General features: G+C 42.5%; 1 protein-coding gene across 1 annotated transcript; it reads left to right on the top strand.

Annotated features, from left to right (window-relative positions):
- The first annotated feature begins 2,026 nt into the window (after positions 1–2,026).
- On the top strand, positions 2,027–22,190 carry LOC139467020 (retina and anterior neural fold homeobox protein 2-like). Its single transcript, XM_071248731.1, has 5 exons — positions 2,027–2,818; positions 16,916–17,128; positions 17,252–17,415; positions 17,671–17,802; positions 20,070–22,190. The coding sequence occupies exons 1-5, from the start codon at positions 2,638–2,640 to the stop codon at positions 20,325–20,327; spliced, it is 948 nt and encodes a 315-aa protein (XP_071104832.1). The 5' UTR covers positions 2,027–2,637; the 3' UTR covers positions 20,328–22,190.

The following is a 22,190-nucleotide window of genomic DNA, read 5'->3' as shown; positions in this document are numbered from 1 at the left end:
GAACAGGGACCTTAACATGAACATGTTCACTCAAAATAATAAGTTATATAAAATTATATTTCCAGATTTAAATAAAACGTATGGCGACACTGTCTCCCTTGGACATCAAATGCGTGCTCAATGGTTTATCTGTTCGAGTGCAGCGAGGGACTAAATTGCCTCACCAAAGCACACCATGTGTGTTTCCGCCTCATCCCTCGTCACTCCACACAGACGAGTAGTTCTGGCCACACAAAATGCACTGCGTTGCTGTAATTCTGATTTTAAAGATTTTTCACCCATTTTGCTTTTCACGCTGTGACGCGCTGTAGCGTATAGGCACACTCTGTTTGTTTAGACAGATAAATGGGCGTTTGGTTTTAGTTTTAGTGTACTTCCATCAATTGACTGGGGATCTTTTAGGGTCAGTGATCATTTAATCATGTATGGCAAAACTAACGAACAATAAGCCTGTCATTTTATCAAGCGTATACGACTAATCTGAACTCTCACATTTAGATGAATCATAGCATCGCGTAATAATGAGGTATGTGGAGAACAAAGCATCAATAAGACGTATAAAGACATAGTAATACAGACCAGAATAAAACCGACAGGCAAAACAAAGATATTATTCACCATGATGAAAATAGATACGACAAAATTACTCACTATGAAAGTAATTATTAGAACATCTCTCATTTCCTGCCCTTCCTGAATTTGAGAATAGGACGGCAGCAAGGAAATATTTTGTTTCCTATCTTTTTTTATTGTGAATGTGTATGTCATTAACTATTGCCTTATGAAAACCCTTGTCATTCTCGAGGCAGTGAGTCGTCACAGGGCCCAGATTGTTATCTATAACAGCACAAGTATATGATATATCCCTCAAATCAAAACGAACATTTCGTTCTACTTATTTGCTGCTGAGGCTCTATAACACTAAACGCGTCCTCCATGCGTAACTTTCCACAACATTAATGTGTATAGAAACATAAACGTGAAGACCTTCCCTACATTCCACAAGCTACACTTTTTAATTTTTAACCATAAATATATATGCTTAGGCCCTTTACTCTCCTTAACATCTTCCAATATTTCATTAAATGTCTGTAGTTACATGATTAATTCGGAATTATTTCACCTAAATTAATTCAAAACAGAAAGCTTTGTATTATTGGAAGTGCTGTTTGGGAGATCAGATAATGTCGACATATTTCTCTTTCACAAAGACCTATGGTTCAGGCTTCGTACGGCACATATCAAGAGATTATAATTCAGGAATCCACATTAAGGTCACATTACCTGGGACAATGCTACAACAGCTCACACAAATTATGTCCCAGAAGATATAAGGAGTAATTTTTCAAGCCACCAAGCGTTGAGGCGGGTGTATACAAGCCGCATTAATATTTCAGCACATTTCGCACGTGCATGTTTTCAAGCCAAATTTGAATTCAGCTTGGTCAATAGAAGGTTTGTGGAGCATAACCAAAGCCTTAATGTACGTGTGCTGCTTCATTGCCATCCCTGCAGTGACTAATTGACTTGGAAATAATGACTATGTCATCATATTAACGCCATCTAATTAACAAAGAGATCAATGACATCTATAACAGGCCGAGAAAAAACTTCCCCGTAATTTTCGCAACAACATATTCGTAAATGATACTTTCTCCTCCAATTATGGGCCGTTAATAGGGACGTGTGTTGATCCTCATGGCAACCAGCAGCTATGTATGTCACCCCAACCAATTATCCAATTAAGGTGATTAGCACCAGCACATGTGACAAAGGCGCGTCGATAAACTAATCAATTCGCCAAACCATCTAATCTACTATTGATAATAAGTTCTACACCTGAACCCGGTAATCATCTTCTAATTATTATTGTAATTATTTATTACCTGGGACAACGCTCTGCTGCCTTCTATTGTGTATGGCATATGACAAATTGCCCATGACTGCGCCGAGCTCCACAGACTAAGCTTTGATGTAGCGAAGCCAACACTACACAGTGTGTGGAGCTCACCCTTATATCCACCCAATGGGAACTCGGGAACGACTTCTGTCTTATCTCAAGCAAATAAAATCAAGGATTAACTTTGGGTGATCGGCCGTGATAGCCGTTGTCACAATCGACAGGAAGACGGCGTATCCGTGTTGTAGCTGACGACTCGGAGCAGACGATACTTGTCATCAGACGACACCAGCAGTCGATTACACATCTCGGCTTTACATTTAGATGAAGTAGGCTTAAAGAGTGCAGTTACTGCAGGTTTACTAACTAGTCGGGGATTCTTGTGAAAAAACTGGTGTTTTACTGGATGCATTACTTCTTGTGTCGTTGAAGTGGCAACATTGCAGGAACTTCCATGGGATCTAGTCTGTAGCGGCTCCGGAGACGAAGACGGGGTTGCAATTGGAACTAATCTTGTTATTGGTGAAGACTTTCGAGATTGAAAGAACTACAGTAAGTTCAGTTGGAACATTATTTAGTTTTCGGGACGGGGCAAGAGTTGGATGTCAACTCACCATTCTTTGACGCCAGTTGTCTTATTTCAAGAATGGACCCATGTTACAATCACGGCTCGGTTAGTTTGATTTAACCTGATTTATACTGAGTGGAAGCGGTGCCTTACGAGAGACTAGCACGCGATGGATCTGTCCATGTCTAGAAGAAGCGTAATTTCTGAAGGAAAACCGCCCTTCAAGCATTCAATTGACAATATCCTGAAGCGGCAGGAAGAGGAGAACCTCTGTTCGCCAGAAGATAAGGCAGACGAGAGAGACAGCGACCCTGAGGGCGACCCCGGTGTGTCAGGCACGGAACTAGCAGGTGAATAATGCACTCCATTGTAAACACGAGAGGGTAGAATGGGAATAGGTTGTGGCAGGAGTGAGGTAGGGGTGTAAGTAGGGGGATACTAATGGTAGAGGTAGGTTGTAGACAGCGCAGGGGTGGGGATGGAGGGTGGATGTAGACGGTGCAGGGTTGGGGTGAGGGAGGTAGTAGACGGTGCAGGGTGGTGGTGGATGGTTGTAGTCGGTGCTGGGGTGGGGGGGGGGGCGGGGGGGGGGGGGGGGGGGGGGTGGTTGTAGGGGTGGATAGGTGTGGTTTTTGGGGGTGGTTGCAGACGGTGGCGAGTTAGGAGTGGTTGTGGACGGTGCAGGGTTCGGGGTGGTTGTAGACAGTGCGGGGGTGGGTTGGGTTGGTTGTAGACGGAACAGGGGGTGGGGTGGGAAGGTTGTAGATGGTGTAGAGGCGGGATGGGGAATGGTTGTATTTGTTATGGGTTTGGGGGAGGCTGTGGATGTACAGGGGATGGGGTGAGAAGGTTGTAGATGGTGTAGAGGCGGGATGGGGAATGGTTGTATTTGTTATGGGTGTGGGGGAGGCTGTGGATGTACAGGGGGTGGGGTGAGAAGGTTGTAGATGGTGTAGAGGCGGGATGGGGAATGGTTGTATTTGTTATGGGTTTGGGGAGGCTGTGGATGTACAGGGGTAGGGGAAGGTTGTAGATGGTGTAAACATATGTGTTTATCATAACTACATGTGTAATATCCTTAATACCAGAATGCATTTGAAGGATCCCGTCACAGGTTTAACAGCTGGCAGGGGGTGTGTCAATGTGTTTGTGAAGTGTGATGCACACGTCCTTCCTACACCAGGCTGGGTGGTACAGATACACTGGTGGGAAGGTGTTAACCCTGTCAGCCTCCCGTGTGGGCTTCAAGGCAAATGTCTACACAATTCGTTGGGTGTCTTCCGAATAAGGAATAGACTCTATAAACTGACGGACAAAAGAAAGTATATACTTGAAAATTGGATTTGACCAAAAACTTACAAATGATATCAAAACGTTACTAGGCTGAAAGCCATCGCCGAAACACTGCAAGCTTAAGGCCCAAAATACAACTCTGACACCCGTATCAAATAAATCTCCATAGACTAATTATTTCATGTTTGTTTTCTTCTAGCCGTTGTTTTACCTGTCAGTGTATGGTCTTTAGGCCTTCTTGTGAAGTAATACATGTACAAATATATACCAAATGTATTTGTAGCAGTTTTGTGTGAAACTACTATTTGCGATAAAAAGATCATAGATTATTTGGTATTTTAGTGTATTCGCATCCTATATTTAGCACGTATCTATACCAGAAACAGTTCTACTCACACTCATCTAAGAGTAAATCACTGATCGAGGCATTTGGATTCTTATCACATGTTGGACAATATCATGCATTGTTCAACACTGACCACGTAGTGGTGAATACCATGTAAAATGTATAATGTAATTTATATTTCTTTGTACAATGGTCGGCCGAGGGACACTTTAATAAAGGTATAACAAATTAGCGAACACTCATATGAACGCTGATTTTTCTTTTCAAATTGGAAAATACTGAGACGTAAATTAGCAGTTGACACACTTCACACCTTGCTTAAAAAGTTACTGTATATATAGATGTTTGATTTTTGAACCAGCTCTTTTATTCATCTCAATCTTTGGCCTTTGAAAATCCGTGCCCACAGTTGAGAACATCCAGTGATTAATGCTGGCAACTTTTCCGAGCGGTCCCCTACCTGCTTTGTCCCCATAAGAAAATGCACATCACGTGCGCTCTGTAGATCAAATACATAGTCTTTAGTGCACATATTCACGGAAATTAGATGGAGTTATGTCGAGCTATGTGTACACGCATAAACATGAGAGGTAGTAGAATTGATTACAACACAAAATCGAAACCTGTCTTTTTTATTGACATAATTACTAAGTTTTATAAAAGCAATGTGTCGATGGTCGAAATGTATAAAAAATGTATAAAAAATAATTCATTTTATATGTGGTCATCAAGTATTGCGTGTTTTATTAAAAAATAAAATGAAAGTCAAAGTGCCCTTCAAATATCGATTTACGGTGATGTTGTATTGTCCATTATCGACATTAATTCACAAGCACGACTCCAGAAAAAGCAGGTTCTCAATATGGTATTCAATATTGTTTAAATGTTGGACAGGCGGATTAGAAAATACCGTAGAAACGTTTTACTGTCCTATACTAAGGTTTTATCAAATGTTGCTACGCGAGATACATAGATATATATGTATTGTCAATATATACCCTTGATAGTATGTCTCGCAGAGGATACCTTTTCTTGTTTGGTATTTCTGAGCAATGCTGCAACAATATTTAAAGGCGGCGAGACACCGACACAGTAGGGATTTAGTGATGGTGAGTTTGTGAAATAGCACGCAGGTCAGGTTCACCAGAATCCGTTCCAACAAACTGCACGCAAATGAAGATGATATTCTGAATTCCTTGATTTGTTGTGAAGATGTATACCCACATCTTTTCTTGTGTGCTGGTGTGGCTTCTTTTAATTGTTTAAATTAGTTAAATTATGTGTCATGATATTTCAAGTCACACATTTTGGAAGTGAAAACTTAAAATTTGACTTAAAATCTTAATTGCCACATAACCCCCCCCCCCCCCCCCCCCCCCCCACACACACACACACACACACACTCACTGGTACCAAAGAAAACAGCATGTTGAATTTTGTAACCGGCCTAAGAGGTTTTTTTTGGGACAAATGAGTTTCCAGAATTAAAATGGGGTATTTATTATATGGTTTCCTGATTGTTGTATTTAATGTAATCTATCGCTATATGTACCCACAATTTATGAAACCAACATCTTAATACCCAAACAAAAAGTACATACTGACTGTTTTCTTAGACCAATACCTTAATACCAATAAAATTATATACATACTGATTTTATTTATTAAACCAATACCTTAATACCCGAAATAAATATGTATACTTATTGTTTTATCAAACCAATAGCTTAATGCCCAAAATAGAATATATATTTTTTGTCTTTTTGTATACTTCTTAAAATTGTTGTTCGAGGATGAATGAACAAGAGGAAGAGAAAGAAACTTGGAATATTTGCCGAGTCAAGGAATTACTTTCCCTCACATAACGATCTGCCTTATTTAGCACTGAAGGAACAACTCTTTATGTAATGCTGTGGGTCGTCGGATGCGTGATCTTTACTGAGCGATTTATGTTTTACATAGACAGCAACGGCTCAAGTTCTGTGTTAATTTCTCGTATCAGTAGTCACGCTATGGCGTTAAACAAATTAAACTGACATGAAATATTGTCATGAAAATAGTATCAGTTTGTTCTCGGAAGATGTGAACAAAGGTGGATTAAACAGAGGAGACATGCGTCTCTATATTGTAAGTAAACTTGTTAGGAAGTATTAGAGCATTTTTTGTCATATAAACTTGTATTTTTAGATCAAATTAGTCAATTAAAAACATAATTTGTTTTGTTCAGCGACATATGTCAATGGATTAAAACAGAAAGTTGATTTGATCAACATGTAGGAACCTGTTTATGCACATGACCACGAAACTCAACACGCCATGTGCCCTGTAAGCTAGCGAAACACTATCCCACGTAATTTATACCGCTCAACCCAATGATGGACTGACCATGCATATAGACACGGACACGAAGCTTCTTGCTACATACGGCTGAACACGTATATATTAGTATGCAGTAATTAACATTTAGATCGTATAAGCCAAGTGTTTTCAAATTTCAAGTAAATATCACAAAAGTAATGTTTCAAATTAATTAGTCACACTTGTGGTTAATAAAACTATTTAATAATTTGGTAAAGCACTTTTCTTACTTTGACTGTATTTTATGTGCAGAGAAAGCCATATAACGATGACAGTATCACCCAGCTGATCTGATCTCTCATACGGGCGTGTGTAGACCATGTGCACTAAAACGACAAAGCAATAGACAATGTTTTTATCGAGATGAGTAATCCCGTCCCGACTGTGTGGCCCCCATGACAATTACACACATCGTCTTACAAGTACAGCACGGTCTTAAATATGGCTGATCTTAATTGTCATATATTATTCAACCGCAAATTGTTTCCCTCATTCAATAACAAGAGCAGCAGTTAATTTAATTTTCGTTCCCCTGAATGTCCTTATTAAGATTTGAAGAATTCCAATATTTCCTGTGTTTTTGTGTTGGGGGGTTGGTTTGTTCTGCTGACGAGCTGTGTGACTCAGGGGACATCAACGAACGCAGAAAAATGTCAAAATTTATTTTCTTTGAACCGTAATGAAGTTTCCCAAACTTGTGAAGTTAATAGATGTGCACACAGGGCAAATAAAACATGTTTACCAAAGTGATTGAACTATTTATTTACAATGGGCATTAACAAATATAAATTGTCTTAAACGATATTTCTTCAGAAAGGGTCTGGACGCTGAATCCCTTTCTGTAGAATATGAGCGGGGAGCTACAAGCTTGACTCGATGAGAGAAAGAACAGTCTTTGGTTTAATCTCCCTGGTACCTCACGCGGTAGACTTTGACGGCAGATTTATTTGATTAACGTGGAATAATAGTCCACTTTTCATCTGACAGATTCACAGACTTACAATTTGTTATTGGACACTGTAAAGCCCCCAGAGCGACGTTGCGTTTAATCTGAGAGTCCAATATGTCCCCCGTGACTCACTGAAACAACTGACGTGCGCTTGCTTGTACAACGTTTCGGGATAAATCTTTGATTGTCAATGAAACCAAGATGCTGTCATTCATGTCCTATGTTTAAGAAAGGGAAAATATGTCTATCGCACGTTTGTTGTATGTATCATTTGTAACGTGATATATATTTTCCTATACATGTCAGTGATAAATTTCTTACAGAATTGTAACTGATACACGTTACACTGATACACCTAATTGATACACGTCACTGATAAACGTCCGTCATTGAGTGAGTGAGTTGGGTTTAACGCCGCTTTTAACAGTATTCCAGTTATATCACGGCGTGTCAGCTTAATGTGGGAGGAAAGCCCGAAGTGATGCAGGTCTCAGACGTTTACCACTTCGGTGAAACCCACGAGCACGGGTATGGTGCTGACAAACCTAGAAATATAATCGGGGCGAACCGGAATTCGAACCCACAATCATAGGTTTCTGGCGTGCCCAAGGGACGCAACTCTGCACAGCGAATCGCGGCGCCTTAGACGACTGGACCACCCGTGCCCCCACGTCCGTCATTAATACACGCTACTGATGCATGTCACTGATACACGTCACTGATACAAGTTCGCCACTTACACAAGACACTGATGCACCTATATTGATACTCGTCACCGATTTACGTCCGTCATTGATTCACGTCACTGATACATGCCATCGATACACGTCATTGATACACGCCACTCATTTACGTCATCGATACACGTCACTGATACACGTCATCGATACACGTCACGGAAACACGTCACTGATACATGCCATTGATACACGTCACTGATACACGTCACTGGAACACGTCATTGATTTACCTCACTGTTACACGTCATTGATTTACCTTACTGATACACGTCACTGATACACGTCCTTGATACACGTCACTGATAAACGCCACTGATACACGTCACCGATACACGTCATCGATACACATCATCGATACACGTCACTGAAACACGTCATTGATTTTCGTCACTGATACACGTCATTGATTTACGTCACTGATACACGTCATCGATACACGTCATTGATTCACGTCACTGATACACGTCATCGATACACGTCACGGAAACACGTCACTGATACAAGTCACTGATACACCTCACTGATACACGTCATTGATTTACGTCACTGGTACACGTCATCGATACACGTCATTGTTTCACGTCACTGATACACGTCATTGATGCACGTCACTGATTCATGTCACTGATACACGTGATTGATACACGACACTGAAACACGTCATTGATTTACGTCACTGATACACGTCATTGATTTACGTCACTGATACACGTCATCGATACACGTCATTGATTCACGTCACTGATACACGTCATCGATACACGTCAGGGAAACACGTCACTGATACAAGTCACTGAAACACGTCATTGATTTACGTCATTGATTTACGTCACTGGTACACGTCATCGATACACGTCATTGTTTCACGTCACTGATACACGTCATTGATGCACGTCACTGATTCATGTCACTGATACACGTCACTGATACACGTGATTGATACACGTCACTGAAACACGTCATTGATTTACGTCACTGATACACGTCATTGATTTACGTCACTGATACACGCCATCGATACACGTCATTGATTCACATCACTGATACACGTCACTGATACACGTCACGGAAATACGTCACTGATACAGGCCATCGATACACGTCATCACTGATACATGACATCGATACACGTCACTGAAACACGCCATTGATGTACGTCACTGATACACGTTATTGATTCACATCACTTATACACGTCATTGATACACGTCACTGGTACACGTCACTGATACACGTCACTGAAACACGTCATTGTTTTACGTCACTGAAACACGTCATTGATTTACGTCTCTGATACACGTCATTGATTCACGTCACTGATACACGTCATCAATACACTTCACTGATACACGTCAGTGATTTACGTCAGTGATTTACGTCACTGATACACGTCATTGATTTACGTCACTGATACACGTCATCGATACACATCGATGATACACGTCACTGATACACGTCATTGATGCACGTCACTGATACACGTCACTGATACACGTCATCGATACACGTCACTGATACACGTCATTGATTTACGTCACTGATACACGTCATTGTTTTACGTCACTGATACACGTCATCGATACACGTCATTGTTTCACAACACTGACACACGTCACTGGTACACGTCACCGATACACGTCACGGAAACACTTCACTGATACATGCCATCGATACACGTTATTGATACACGTCATTGATTTACGTCACTGATACACGTCATTTATTTACGTCACTGATACACGTCATTGATTCACGTCACTGATAAACGTCATCGATACACGTCACGGAAACACGTCACTGACACATGCCATCGATTTACGTCATTGATACACTTCACTGATACACGTCACCGATACACGTCACTGATAAACGTCATTGATACACGTCATCGATACACGTCATTGATACACGTCACTGATACACGTCATTGATTTACGTCACTGATACACGTCATCGATACACGTCACTGGTACACGTCACTGATACACGTTTGTCACTGATACAAGTTTGTCACTGATACATGTTTGTCACTGATACACGTCATCGGTACACGTCCCGATACGCGTCACTGATACATCAAAACACGTCACACGTCACTGATACAATTCGTCACAAACACATGCTACTAATACACTCTCATATATGTCAGTGTTTTGCAGCCATAGTCTAATGTCACCGTGTTCTTTATACTGATTTGGTACAACGTAAAACACACCTCGAACGATTTCCAAGTTGTGTTTTGTGAACGTACACAGTTCCAGCGTTTATGGAACTAATGAACTAATTAATATAAACTGGTGTTTACATCTGTTTTGAAACTTTCACTTTGGTGTGGGCTCCCAATCTACTCTAATGTACAGTCGCTAATTAATTAACTTGGGAAATTTAAAATTAGAGTTATGCACCTTATTGAGACATGTTGTCAATATGTGCGATGTTGCGTTGATATGTTTATACTTGTGTGTTTTAGCCGTGCATCAAGACCTGCGTGTAGCTTCTATATGCATATTTCACACACACTCAATCGATCAGGAGTAGGTATACAATAGGTCTGGAGACACCTAATTAGCTAAGTGACTCTAATTACTAGAAATAGTTCGCTGATTTTTTTCAAAAACTTGTTTACTATTAGATGATTAAATACTGGAGGATATAAATCAACACTGGTTTTAATAATGAATGCATTTTCCTCAATGTAAAGACACGTCATCGGGAATCATCGGGCATTTGCGGAATCAATCGGAAATGTGCGCGCCTTCATGTCTGCATATAATCGTTTGAAGTGACACGGAAGGATGGGTACTTCAACCTCATTTGACCGTTACTGCTGGTGGCCTCGGATGTGAACTTCAGAAATTATATTACAACTACAGATTAGTGAGTTTGGTTGGACACAACTTCGGACAATATTGCAATTATTGGGATCGGTCGTTTATTACGGGTGAAGGTGGGGTGGGGTTTGGTGGGGGTTTGGGTGGGGTTTGGATGACCATCATATATGCTTGTCATATTTTTGGATGATCTCTCCATGTCTTTGTTCATTTTTGTCATGACCATCCCCAAATATGCGTTATATATTTTTTGATGACCCTCCCCTTAGAGACTTATTTCTTTTGGTGAAACTCCCCGCACACCCATTAGACGTTTGACTTATATGGTCAAACCGAGAAACATTTATCAAGGAGAATCTGTGATTCGAACCCATAGGTTTCGAGCACGCAACTTTGCACAGCGAATTGTTCCCCGTCCTTTAATGATGTAAATGGATTTCGAGTGTGTAACTTTAGGTTTCAGCTAATCATTAACCTTCGTTATGTTACACTGTTGCGGATTCTGCAAGGAGTACGATGGGATTTTTCGATTAAATAAAATATTATTCCATAAAAGTGTGATAAAAAATAATAATATTGCTTCAAGTTTTACAAACAAAAGTTTGATGTACTGAAAGAAACCACGTGTGGTTCAGCTCCTCGGTCACGTGATAAATGTTTTCAGTGTTTTTAGGTAGTGACTGGAATAATGTCCGCCTCAAAGAAATGAAACGACCTCTTTTCTCCTTTGTCAGTTTAATATTTCTTATCCTCATATATACGTATCTACGTCAAACTGAACCATCTCCCAGAACATCATGTCAGATGTATTAATATACCAAGAACATTTTTACTGTTTGCAAACTCATTTTTTCACCACCGAAAACTGTATTTTTTTTGTGATTGGGGCGTATTTGCCCATTGTGAGTGTGTGCTGCACAGTAAACCAGGGCCCAACAACGCACGGGCACGTGTAGACTGAAAATAACAATGCGGAAAATTAAGTGCACATGGATCATTAAAATGATAATTTGGGTCTAATTAGTAGCAATGGCCTGTTCGATATCGGAATAATACGGCGGAAAACCTGATGACAAATTAATTTGGCTTGTTCCGGAAATGACAGAGGACCACGGGAAAGGTGCTATAATCGATAAGTGCAATTAGGGCTAGGGCAGCGTTCACATGGACAGGTATGCAGGGTAATTAATTAGCGCCAACCCTGACTCTAAGTGGAATCAATGCAGCACGAAAACTGCGGTACTGTCGTGTCGTCTCAGGCTGCAATGTACAATGTGATATTGATGTGTGATTGTTGGTAGTTGGTGACAAGCAATCTACAAGTTTTATATAGAAGGTAACTGTTCTTGTTGTGTCAGTGCCGGACGACTTCTGCTGAATGGACGACCTTGTGCATAGCAGGCAAACCACTTGTAGCACTTGCATGTGAATAGGTTTCCAGACTGACTTCTTCCCTGCTTGTTTTGCCGTGAAAGTGTTAGACCAGGGTGTCTCTTTGTATAGTTTCCCTGGTTAGAATAATTAAGTACTGTGTGATTATTTGGTACTGGCGACGCTTACAAGTATAGCGCCTGACAAATAAACGACTTCATAACTAACTCGGATCGGTGGGAAAACGAGAAGTAGAAATGTTTTATTGAGGAAATTAATTTACGTCTTCCCTCGGAAGATATATTTGTCAACTCATTCATTTCCTGTGGGTGCATTTCTAGACCCTTTATTGTAATATTGACAAAGGCAATTGTTTGTTGGCCGGCAGGATGTGTCTTATACAACCGGAAGTTATATTTTTAAATGACCAATAGGAAAGCTCTGTTGTGATGTCCCACTACGGAAAACAAACTTACTACAAAACACTGGGTCGGGGCGCTAAATAACCTCATCAGAAATCTATCCTCGCATACAGGTAGAAACACGAGGACTAGCCATCTATTCATACAGGTAGAAACACAAGGGCTAGACATCTATTCAGACAGGTAGAAACACGAGGAGTAGACATCTATTCATACAGGTAGAAACACGAGGAATAGACATCTATTCATACAGGTAGAAACACGAGGAATAGATATCTATTCTCGCATATATGTAGAAACACGAGGAGTAGACATATATTCATATAGGTAGAAACACGAGGAGTAGACCACTATTCTTGCAAACAGGTAGAAACACGAGGAATAGACATCAATTCTCGCATATAGGCAGAAACACGGGGAGAAGACATCTATTCTTGCAAACAGGAAGAAAAACGGGGAATAGACATCTATCCTCGCATACAGGTAGTAACACGAGGAAAAGACATCTATTCATACAGGTAGAAATATGAAGAGTGGACATTTATTCATACAGGTACAAACACGAGGAGTAGACATCAATTCTCGCATACAGGTAGAAACACGAGGAGTAGACATATATTGATATAGGTAGAAACACGAGGAGTAGACAACTATTCTTGCAAACAGGTAGAAACACGAGGAATAGACATCAATTCTCGCATATAGGCAGAAACACGGGGAGTAGACATCTATTCTTGCAAACAGGAAGAAACACGAGGAATAGACATCTATCCTCGCATACAGGTAGAAACACGAAGAATAGACATCAATTCTCGCATATAGGTAGAAACACGGGGAGTAGACATCTATTCTTGCAAACAGGAAGAAACACGAGGAATAGACATCTATCCTCGCATACAGGTAGAAACACGAGGAATAGACATCAATTCTCGCATATAGGAAGAAACACGGGGAGAAGACATCTATTCTTGCAAACAGGAAGAAACACGAGGAATAGACATCTATCCTCGCATACAGGTAGAAACACGAGGAATAAACATCTATTCTCGCATATAGGTAGAAACACGGGGAGTAGACATCTATTCTTGCAAACAGGAAGAAACACGAGGAATAGACATCTATCCTCGCATACAGGTAGAAACACGAGGAATAGACATCTATTCTCGCATATAGGTAGAAACACGGGGAGTAGACACCTATTCTTGCAAACAGGAAGAAACACGAGGAATAGACATCTATCCTCGCATACAGGTAGAAACACGAGGAATAGACATCAATTCTCGCATATAGGTAGAAACACGGGGAGTAGACATCTATTCTTGCAAACAGGAAGAAACACGAGGAATAGACATCTATCCTCGCATACAGGTAGAAACACGAGGAATAGACATCTATTCTCGCATATAGGTAGAAACACGGGGAGTAGACACCTATTCTTGCAAACAGGAAGAAACACGAGGAATAGACATCTATCCTCGCATACAGGTAGAAACACGAGGAATAGACATCAATGCTCGCATATAGGTAGAAACACGGGGAGTAGACATCTATTCTTGCAAACAGGAAGAAACACGAGGAATAGACATCTATCCTCGCATACAGGTAGGAACACGAGGAATAGACATCTATTCATACAGGTACAAACACGAGGAATAGACATCTATCCTCGCATACAGGTAGAAACACGAGGAATAGACATCTATTCATACAGGTACAAACACGAGGAATAGACATCTATTCATACAGGTAGAAACACGGGGAGTAGACATCTATTCTTGCAAACGGGTAGAAACACGAGGAATAGACATCTATCCTCGCATACAGGTAGAAGCACGAAGAATAGACATCTATTCATACAGGTAGAAACACGAGGAATAGACATCTATTCTCGCATACAGATGGAAACACGGAGAGTAAACATCTATCCTCGCATACAGGTTGAAACACGATGAATAGACATCTATCCTCGCATACAGGTAGAAACACGAGGAAAAGACATCTATCCTCACATACCGGTTAAGACACGGGAGGGAATAAGCCAAAAAGAGAAATAAAGTTTGCTATCAAGATCACATAACAGTTAAACATCCCTGAATCGTGTTGAAAATAAATCAGGATGAAATTCCAATGATTAATATATTGTAGATAACGGACAGTGTGTCACCACTTTCCCCCTAGGGAGTTGGATAATGCGACACGTACGGCGTACCGATTCTGTGCTCCACTTGCCACTCTCACGCTGCTCCAAGGGTCAAGAGCGCAATCTCAACACACTCTTAACCTTATATTTTTTACCTCGTTTTGTGAAGTAGCTGGGTTATGCCGTAACAGTGTTTACTCAATAATTAAGATCTGCTTGTTCAGGAGCTTTAGTATCTGTTGACCCGTTAGAATGCCCAATAGTAGACAGTGTGGCCCGCTTGGCAGTTATCACAACTATTACAGTGTTAAATCAAAACGTGTCAACAAGCCTTCATAAAATGCCGAGTTTAAAGCTTGCTTTCCCACCACATGAAGAACGCCACAGGAACCTGAAATCAAAGGAGGAATTTTTAAACAAAGAATAAATCTAACTCTAAATTGAGATAAGGGACAACCCGAAAGCTTTATAGCTCCAATGAATGTCCCTATTTGTGCGGATTATAAGAAGGTTCCTCGAAGCGTGTGCGCTGCTTGGAAACACGGCAGTTCGAAATGGCGTTCGATTGTGCCGAATATTTTCTCTTTTATCAAAGTTATGACATGTTTATGATGAGTTCCGGTTGAGAATTTTGTAATTAAATTAGAGTCGGCTTTGATCGCTGAACAAAAAGCGATCATCTCACTCGATCTTTGAACCATAAAACATTGTACGACTTTGAACTGCAGTCGCTGACGTGAAAATCAAGATGGCGGATTGATGAATGGCTCGGATGAAAGAGAGACAGAGAGACTCATAGTGACGCTGGAGATACCTTAAATCTCGCGAGGTTTTGATTGGACAGGCTGAGATAATCGCTCTAATAACGAGATAATGAAAACAGAAACATATTGTGTTGTTCACATAAGCTATATGAGGCTGTTAGGACCAACCAGTTTGACTTGTTATCAGGTGTGAATTGAATACCAGGCAGATAAACACGCCCACCGCAGAAATCTACTTGTAGATCAGTTCAGGGGAAACCTAATCACAATATGCAACGTGTAGAATAAGTGAGTGGGTGAGTGTTGTTTTTCGCCGCATCAGCCGTTTTTGTCGGCGGGGTAGCCTAGCTAGTGGTTTAAGTGTTCTAGTCGAAACCCCCGGTTTGATTCAAGAAAAGGCTACAACCATTTCTGGTGTTCCCTGCTGTGAAACTTTAGCAGTATATGTTGAATATCGGCATAAAAGCACACTCACTGTCAACTGAAATAACTTATACCTTTGGTGAATGGTCTTATAAAAGAACACACATATATTAAACGAAGAGCAATATAGTAGAAATTGTGTTATGTCTGCCTAATTCTCGCCTACATGAAGATTAGTTTGCCTCTGTGATGTGTATGGACGCAAGGATTAGCAGGTCGCTGCGGATTACCACCTGATTGAGCAGGGCTTATCTGTGTGATACTGTTGCGGTGCTGTACAATTCAGGACTAAACAACGCAACGCCTATGACCGGCGTATGTAGCTCAACTTTGTCCCCCAAGTCAATGATTTGGGCATCGCTAATTCTCCATAAGATACGCGCCTGTTTAAATTACGTAGATAACAGGTGACAGATAAATTTGTAGGATCAGTGCCGGCGTTCTTGTGAGCTGAATGTTAAATTATGTGTCCCCTAATTGCTGTTGAGGGAGGCATTCTGCGAGACATGTTTACGAGATTTCACCCAATCTATAACATTTTAGAGAATTGTAATGATGTGCTCTCCTAGAATTATATTGTTTTATTGCAGTTCATAATTGTTGTTCATTAATTTCCTACATGGTATAGTGATGCAAACAAATGATAAATTCTAAAGTGTAAATCACCCAATCTAGTTCAGGTCCCAAAGCTTTGTATATATATATGTATATATGTCTTAAAACTGATATTCACAAAGCCATATTTTCAATATGGAGGTGTGGGGATCCAGAAGACCAAGAATATCTATAACGCCACTGCTTTGCTTCCAGAGGATTCAGACACACCAAGATGTTCCTCCCTCCATTGTTCGGAGAGTTCCGAGGACAGCCCCATCCCAGGTAGCAGCTGCCTACCCCAAACCCTCAGTCGTGTGGACCCGCTTCACTTGTCCCTATCCCAGGCGGACACCGGCGACCCTCGGATAGCAGCGGCAGGGGAAGACTACGTGATGAGTAGAGGGACCAAGCGGAGTCCTGATGGGGGTGAGTTCTGTCGTTATCTTCCCCAATGCAGGATTAGAACCACATTGCAGTTACATATTTTGAGTGTCTAGTTTGTCGGTATTGTGATATCTAACATCCATTAAACCTTTAAATTTCTTGCAGTGGGAACAGAAGGACCAGTGTCCAAGAAGAGACGTTTTCGAACGACCTTCACCTCCGAGCAGCTGAAGGCATTGGAGCAGGTGTTCCAGGTGACTCACTACCCCGACATCAACACACGGGACGACCTATCAAGGAAGACCGGTCTGTCAGAGGAGAGAGTACAGGTGAGAAGGGTGGCGTAAAGTGGTACATTGGGTTGGCGTGCGTGCGTGCGTGCGTGGGTCTGGGGTAGTGCCTGGGGAGAAATATGTCCGAGGAGAGTCCACTTGAGAAAGGATGGAGGCACCTAGGACTCGATGGAGAGACTGGACAGATACATGATGCAGCGGTCGAGGAGACAGTGGAATGTGTAGCAGTGATTGTGTGGAGAGTGCGTGCTATACACGCAGTCCTGTAATCCTCTGTTTACCTCTCCTCAGATCTGGTTCCAGAACAGGCGGGCCAAGTGGCGGAAGCACGAGAAGCTTGGGAACTTCGGGGGCCTACAGGACTTGAAGGAGGTCAGCTTTGTCCCCGCACCAAAGACCGTCATCAGACTAGACGAGGAGAAGGTACATGCATTCACACTTCCATACACACGTGCATATATTATAGAGGGTGTTCACCATACACACGTGCATATATTATAGAGGTTGTTCACCATACAGACGTGCATACAGTATAGAGGTTGTTAACCATACACACGTGCATACAGTATAGAGGTTGTTCACCATACAGCCGTGCATACAGTATAGAGGTTGTTCACCATACAGACGTGCATACAGTATAGAGGCTGTCCACCATACAGACGTGCATACAGTATAGAGGTTGTTCACCATACAGACGTGCATACAGTATAGAGGCTGTTCACCATACAGACGTGCATACAGTATAGAGGCTGTCCACCATACACACGTGCATACAGTATAGAGGTTGTCCACCAAACACACGTGCATATATTATAGAGGTTGTTCACCATACATACGTGCATACAGTATAGAGGGTGTCCACCATACACGCGTGCATACAGTATAGAGGCTGTCCACCATACACACGTGCATACAGTATAGAGGTTGTTCACCATACAGACGTGCATACAGTATAGAGGCTGTCCACCATACACACGTGCATACAGTATAGAAGTTGTTCACCATACACACGTGCATACAGTATAGAGGCTGTCCACCATACATGCGTGCATACAGTATAGATGTTGTTCACCATACACACGTGCATACATTATAGAGGTTGTTCACCATCCACACGTGCATACAGTATAGAGGCTGTCCACCATACACACGTGCATGTGGTAAAGACCGTCAGCATACACGCGCGCATACTGTATTGACCACACACACGCGCATACTGTATTGACCGCCCACCACCACACACGCGCATATATACTGTATAGACCGCCCACCACACACACGCGCATACTGTATTGACCGCCCACCACACACACGCTCATACTGTATTGACCGCCCACCACCACACACGCGCATATATACTGTATAGACCGCCCACCACCACACACGCGCATATATACTGTATTGACCGCCCACCACACACACGCGCATACTGTATTGACCGCCCACCACACACACGCTCATACTGTATTGACCGCCCACCACCACACACGCGCATATATACTGTATAGACCGCCCACCACACACACGCGCATACTGTATTGACCGCCCACCACACACACGCTCATACTGTATTGACCGCCCACCACCACACACGCGCATATATACTGTATAGACCGCTCACCACACACACGCGCATACTGTATTGACCGCCCACCACACACACGCGCATACTGTATTGACCGCCCACCATACACACGTGCATACTGTATTGACCGCCCACCACACACACGCGCACACTGTATTGACCGCCCACCACACACACGCTCATACTGTATTGACCGCCCACCACCACACACGCGCATATATACTGTATAGACCGCCCACCACACACACGCGCATACTGTATAGACCGCCCACCACACACACGCGCATACTGTATTGACCGCCCACCACCACACACGCGCATATATACTGTATAGACCGCCCACCACACACACGCGCATACTGTATTGACCGCCCACCACACACACGCGCATACTGTATTGACCGCCCACCATACACACGCGCATACTGTATTGACCGCCCACCACACACACGCGCACATATACTGTATAGACCGCCCACCACACACACGAGCATACTGTATTGACCGCCCACCACACACACGTGCATATATACTGTATAGACCGCCCACCACACACACTTGCATACTGTATTGACCGCCCACCACACACACGCGCATACTGTAAAGACCGTCCACCATACACACGCCCATACTGTATTGAGAGTGTCCATTACACACACGCGCATACTGTATAGACCGCCCACCACACACACGTGCATACTGTATTGACCGCCCACCACACACACGCGCATACTGTAAAGACCGTCCACCATACACACGCCCATACTGTATTGAGAGTGTCCATCACACACACGCGCATACTGTATTGACCGCCCACCACACACACGCGCATACTGTATAGACCGCCCACCATACACACGCCCATACTGTATTGAGAGTGTCCATCACACACGGTAACAGTTTACACGCGCCACAGCATGAAAACAATGAAAACCCTGATATGACTCTTTGGTTTGTTTATCGTTCTGAAACAAGCTGACCGCGTTTGCAGTTAAACTTTAAAAATATCTGACTACAAAACTCCTTGCTAAACCTACATAATTGAAATGTCAACAATGTGCATAAAAAAACATACATTTTGTTTAAAAAGATATTTTTGCTTCAGAAACCGTCCAGGAAAGTTGATTCGGGTGACAAGTCCGGTGACGAATCACCTGACCTCGAGAAGTCCCCGTCACTCAGTATAGTGCCACCGCCATACACCCTCCTGCAACCTCACTTTGGAATCCCGCCTTTCCTCTATTACCAAGCATGCCTTCCTGCAACCGCTCCTAATGGCAGACGAGCTGACAGTCTGACGTCACTACGACTAAAGGCGCGGGAATACGAAGCTGCCTTAGAGATGCAGTACTTGTACAAATAGACTGATTTGGGATGTCATGTGCACGTGTGCGGTGTATGTATGGACTATCTGTAGACTGCACATGCAACAGGTGCGTCGTCTTCGTGTTTGTATAGAGACTGTATAGTGCACGTGCTACAGGTGCACAGTCTTAGTGTTTGCGTAAGTTACAAGCAGGCCGCTCGTGCTACACGTCCGCTGTCACGGTGGATACGTAATTTGGGATTAGATTGCACGTGCTCCGCGTGGCCTGTCTCAGCGGATATGTAAATTGCGAGTAGACAGCACGTGCTACTGATGCCCACTATCGTAACCTGATGTGCGGTCAACACAATATTGGCCCCAAACATTCTTGAAAAACAATATCCTGAGCAAGTGCTATAACTATCTAACAATGGATTTCAAACCATCGGTGTCGGGAGAAATCATCGTCCAGTTCGTCGAACGTTTGTGTGATGAATCTGATAAACATAATATAGACAAAGATCAGTCCTTGCTGTATCGCATTCAGACTAGCTCGTGGTGTGTCGTGGTATGGACACATATGGTTTGTTTGTTTGTGTATTGTGTCCCGGGAAGGTGTCGCTACCAAGCCACTGGTTTGGACGGGTCCATACCCATGACCGCCAACTTGGCCTTTGGAGACTATGCACCGGCCTCTGGACGTTTTGAAACAGTTTCATAATACTAGGCATTTCACTTTCCTGTATCTCCATGTACATATTCCTACGCGCTGGTCATGCTCCTACATCACAATAGCGGTGAACATTTCCTGAATTAGTCATTTAGTTGAACGCTTATCTTCAAGCTTTGAAACACCAGTGCTGAGTTAACTACACAATGAAAACATTACCATTTGAAATATCTATTTGACAAACATCCTTCTTATCAGCGTGAAATTATAGTTGTGTGCAACAGTGCGGTATCGGACCATCACGGGTGATCGCCCAAGGCGGTGACGGTGTCCAATGGACGATCGCCCACCCTGCGACGCGTGACAGTGTCCACATGACGATCCCCACCCTTCAAGGCGACGACACAGTATGACGACACCCGCCCTTCAAGGTGCTGACAGTGTCCACATGGCGAGCATTAACCCTTCAAGGCGGTGACACAGTATGACGATCACCCACCCTTCAAAGTGGTGATCGATCCCAATTGCGTGGATTGATGCTCATGATATTAATCACTGGCCCAGGCCCGATTATTTACAGCCCGCCGTCATATAGCTGGAATATTGCTGAGTGCGGCGTTAACAACCAACCAACCAACCAGTGTCCACAGGACGATCACACACCCATCAAGGCGCTGACACAGTATAACGGTCACACACCCATCAAGGCGCTGACACAGTATAACGATCACACACCCATCAAGGCGCTGACACAGTATAACGATCACACACCCATCAAGGCGCTGACACAGTATAACGATCACACACCCATCAAGGCGCTGACACAGTATAACGATCACCACCCTTCAAGGCGGTGACAGAGAAGTGGGCTGTCTTCTGTACTGTGCGAAAACCTGCTATTAAGCACTCTAAGTGCTTTTGTTCTGGCCGCTGTTTTTTTGTTTCCTGCAACATAGGTCCAACTGGCAGATTGTTTTACAATTATTTCATTTTTCTGTTTTCACCCACATTATCTCATTATACAGAATATATATTCTGCAAGTGCTTTGCACATGCGAGGAATAACTAATTAGCCCATTAAGTAGCGTTCAAATACAACCTTGCTGAATAAGTTGGTTTCAATTCAAACTAATCAAACTTATGACAAGTTGACCAACATTTAAAAAAATCCTTAAATTCGCATTTTGAATATCTTGTGTATTTGTCTAGCTTGTACAGTTTGCGTTATTGTTGTTTTAATATTTAATAAA

This window comes from Haliotis cracherodii, unplaced genomic scaffold, assembly GCF_022045235.1.
Source record: "Haliotis cracherodii isolate W230 unplaced genomic scaffold, xgHalCrac1.p SCAF_19, whole genome shotgun sequence".
NCBI classification, from domain to species: domain Eukaryota; kingdom Metazoa; phylum Mollusca; class Gastropoda; order Lepetellida; family Haliotidae; genus Haliotis; species Haliotis cracherodii.
The sequence above is the reverse complement of the archived record's forward strand: the minus strand, read 5'-3'. Positions and strand labels throughout refer to the sequence as shown.

Bases quoted from the DNA above. Each gene is read 5' to 3' on its own strand.
- LOC139467020 (XM_071248731.1), top strand. From the start codon at position 2,638: ATGGATCTGTCCATGTCTAGAAGAAGCGTAATTTCTGAAGGAAAACCG. The intron at 17,129-17,251 runs GTGAGTTCTGTC...AATTTCTTGCAG, and splicing joins CAAGCGGAGTCCTGATGGGG to TGGGAACAGAAGGACCAGTG. The intron at 17,416-17,670 runs GTGAGAAGGGTG...ACCTCTCCTCAG, and splicing joins TGTCAGAGGAGAGAGTACAG to ATCTGGTTCCAGAACAGGCG.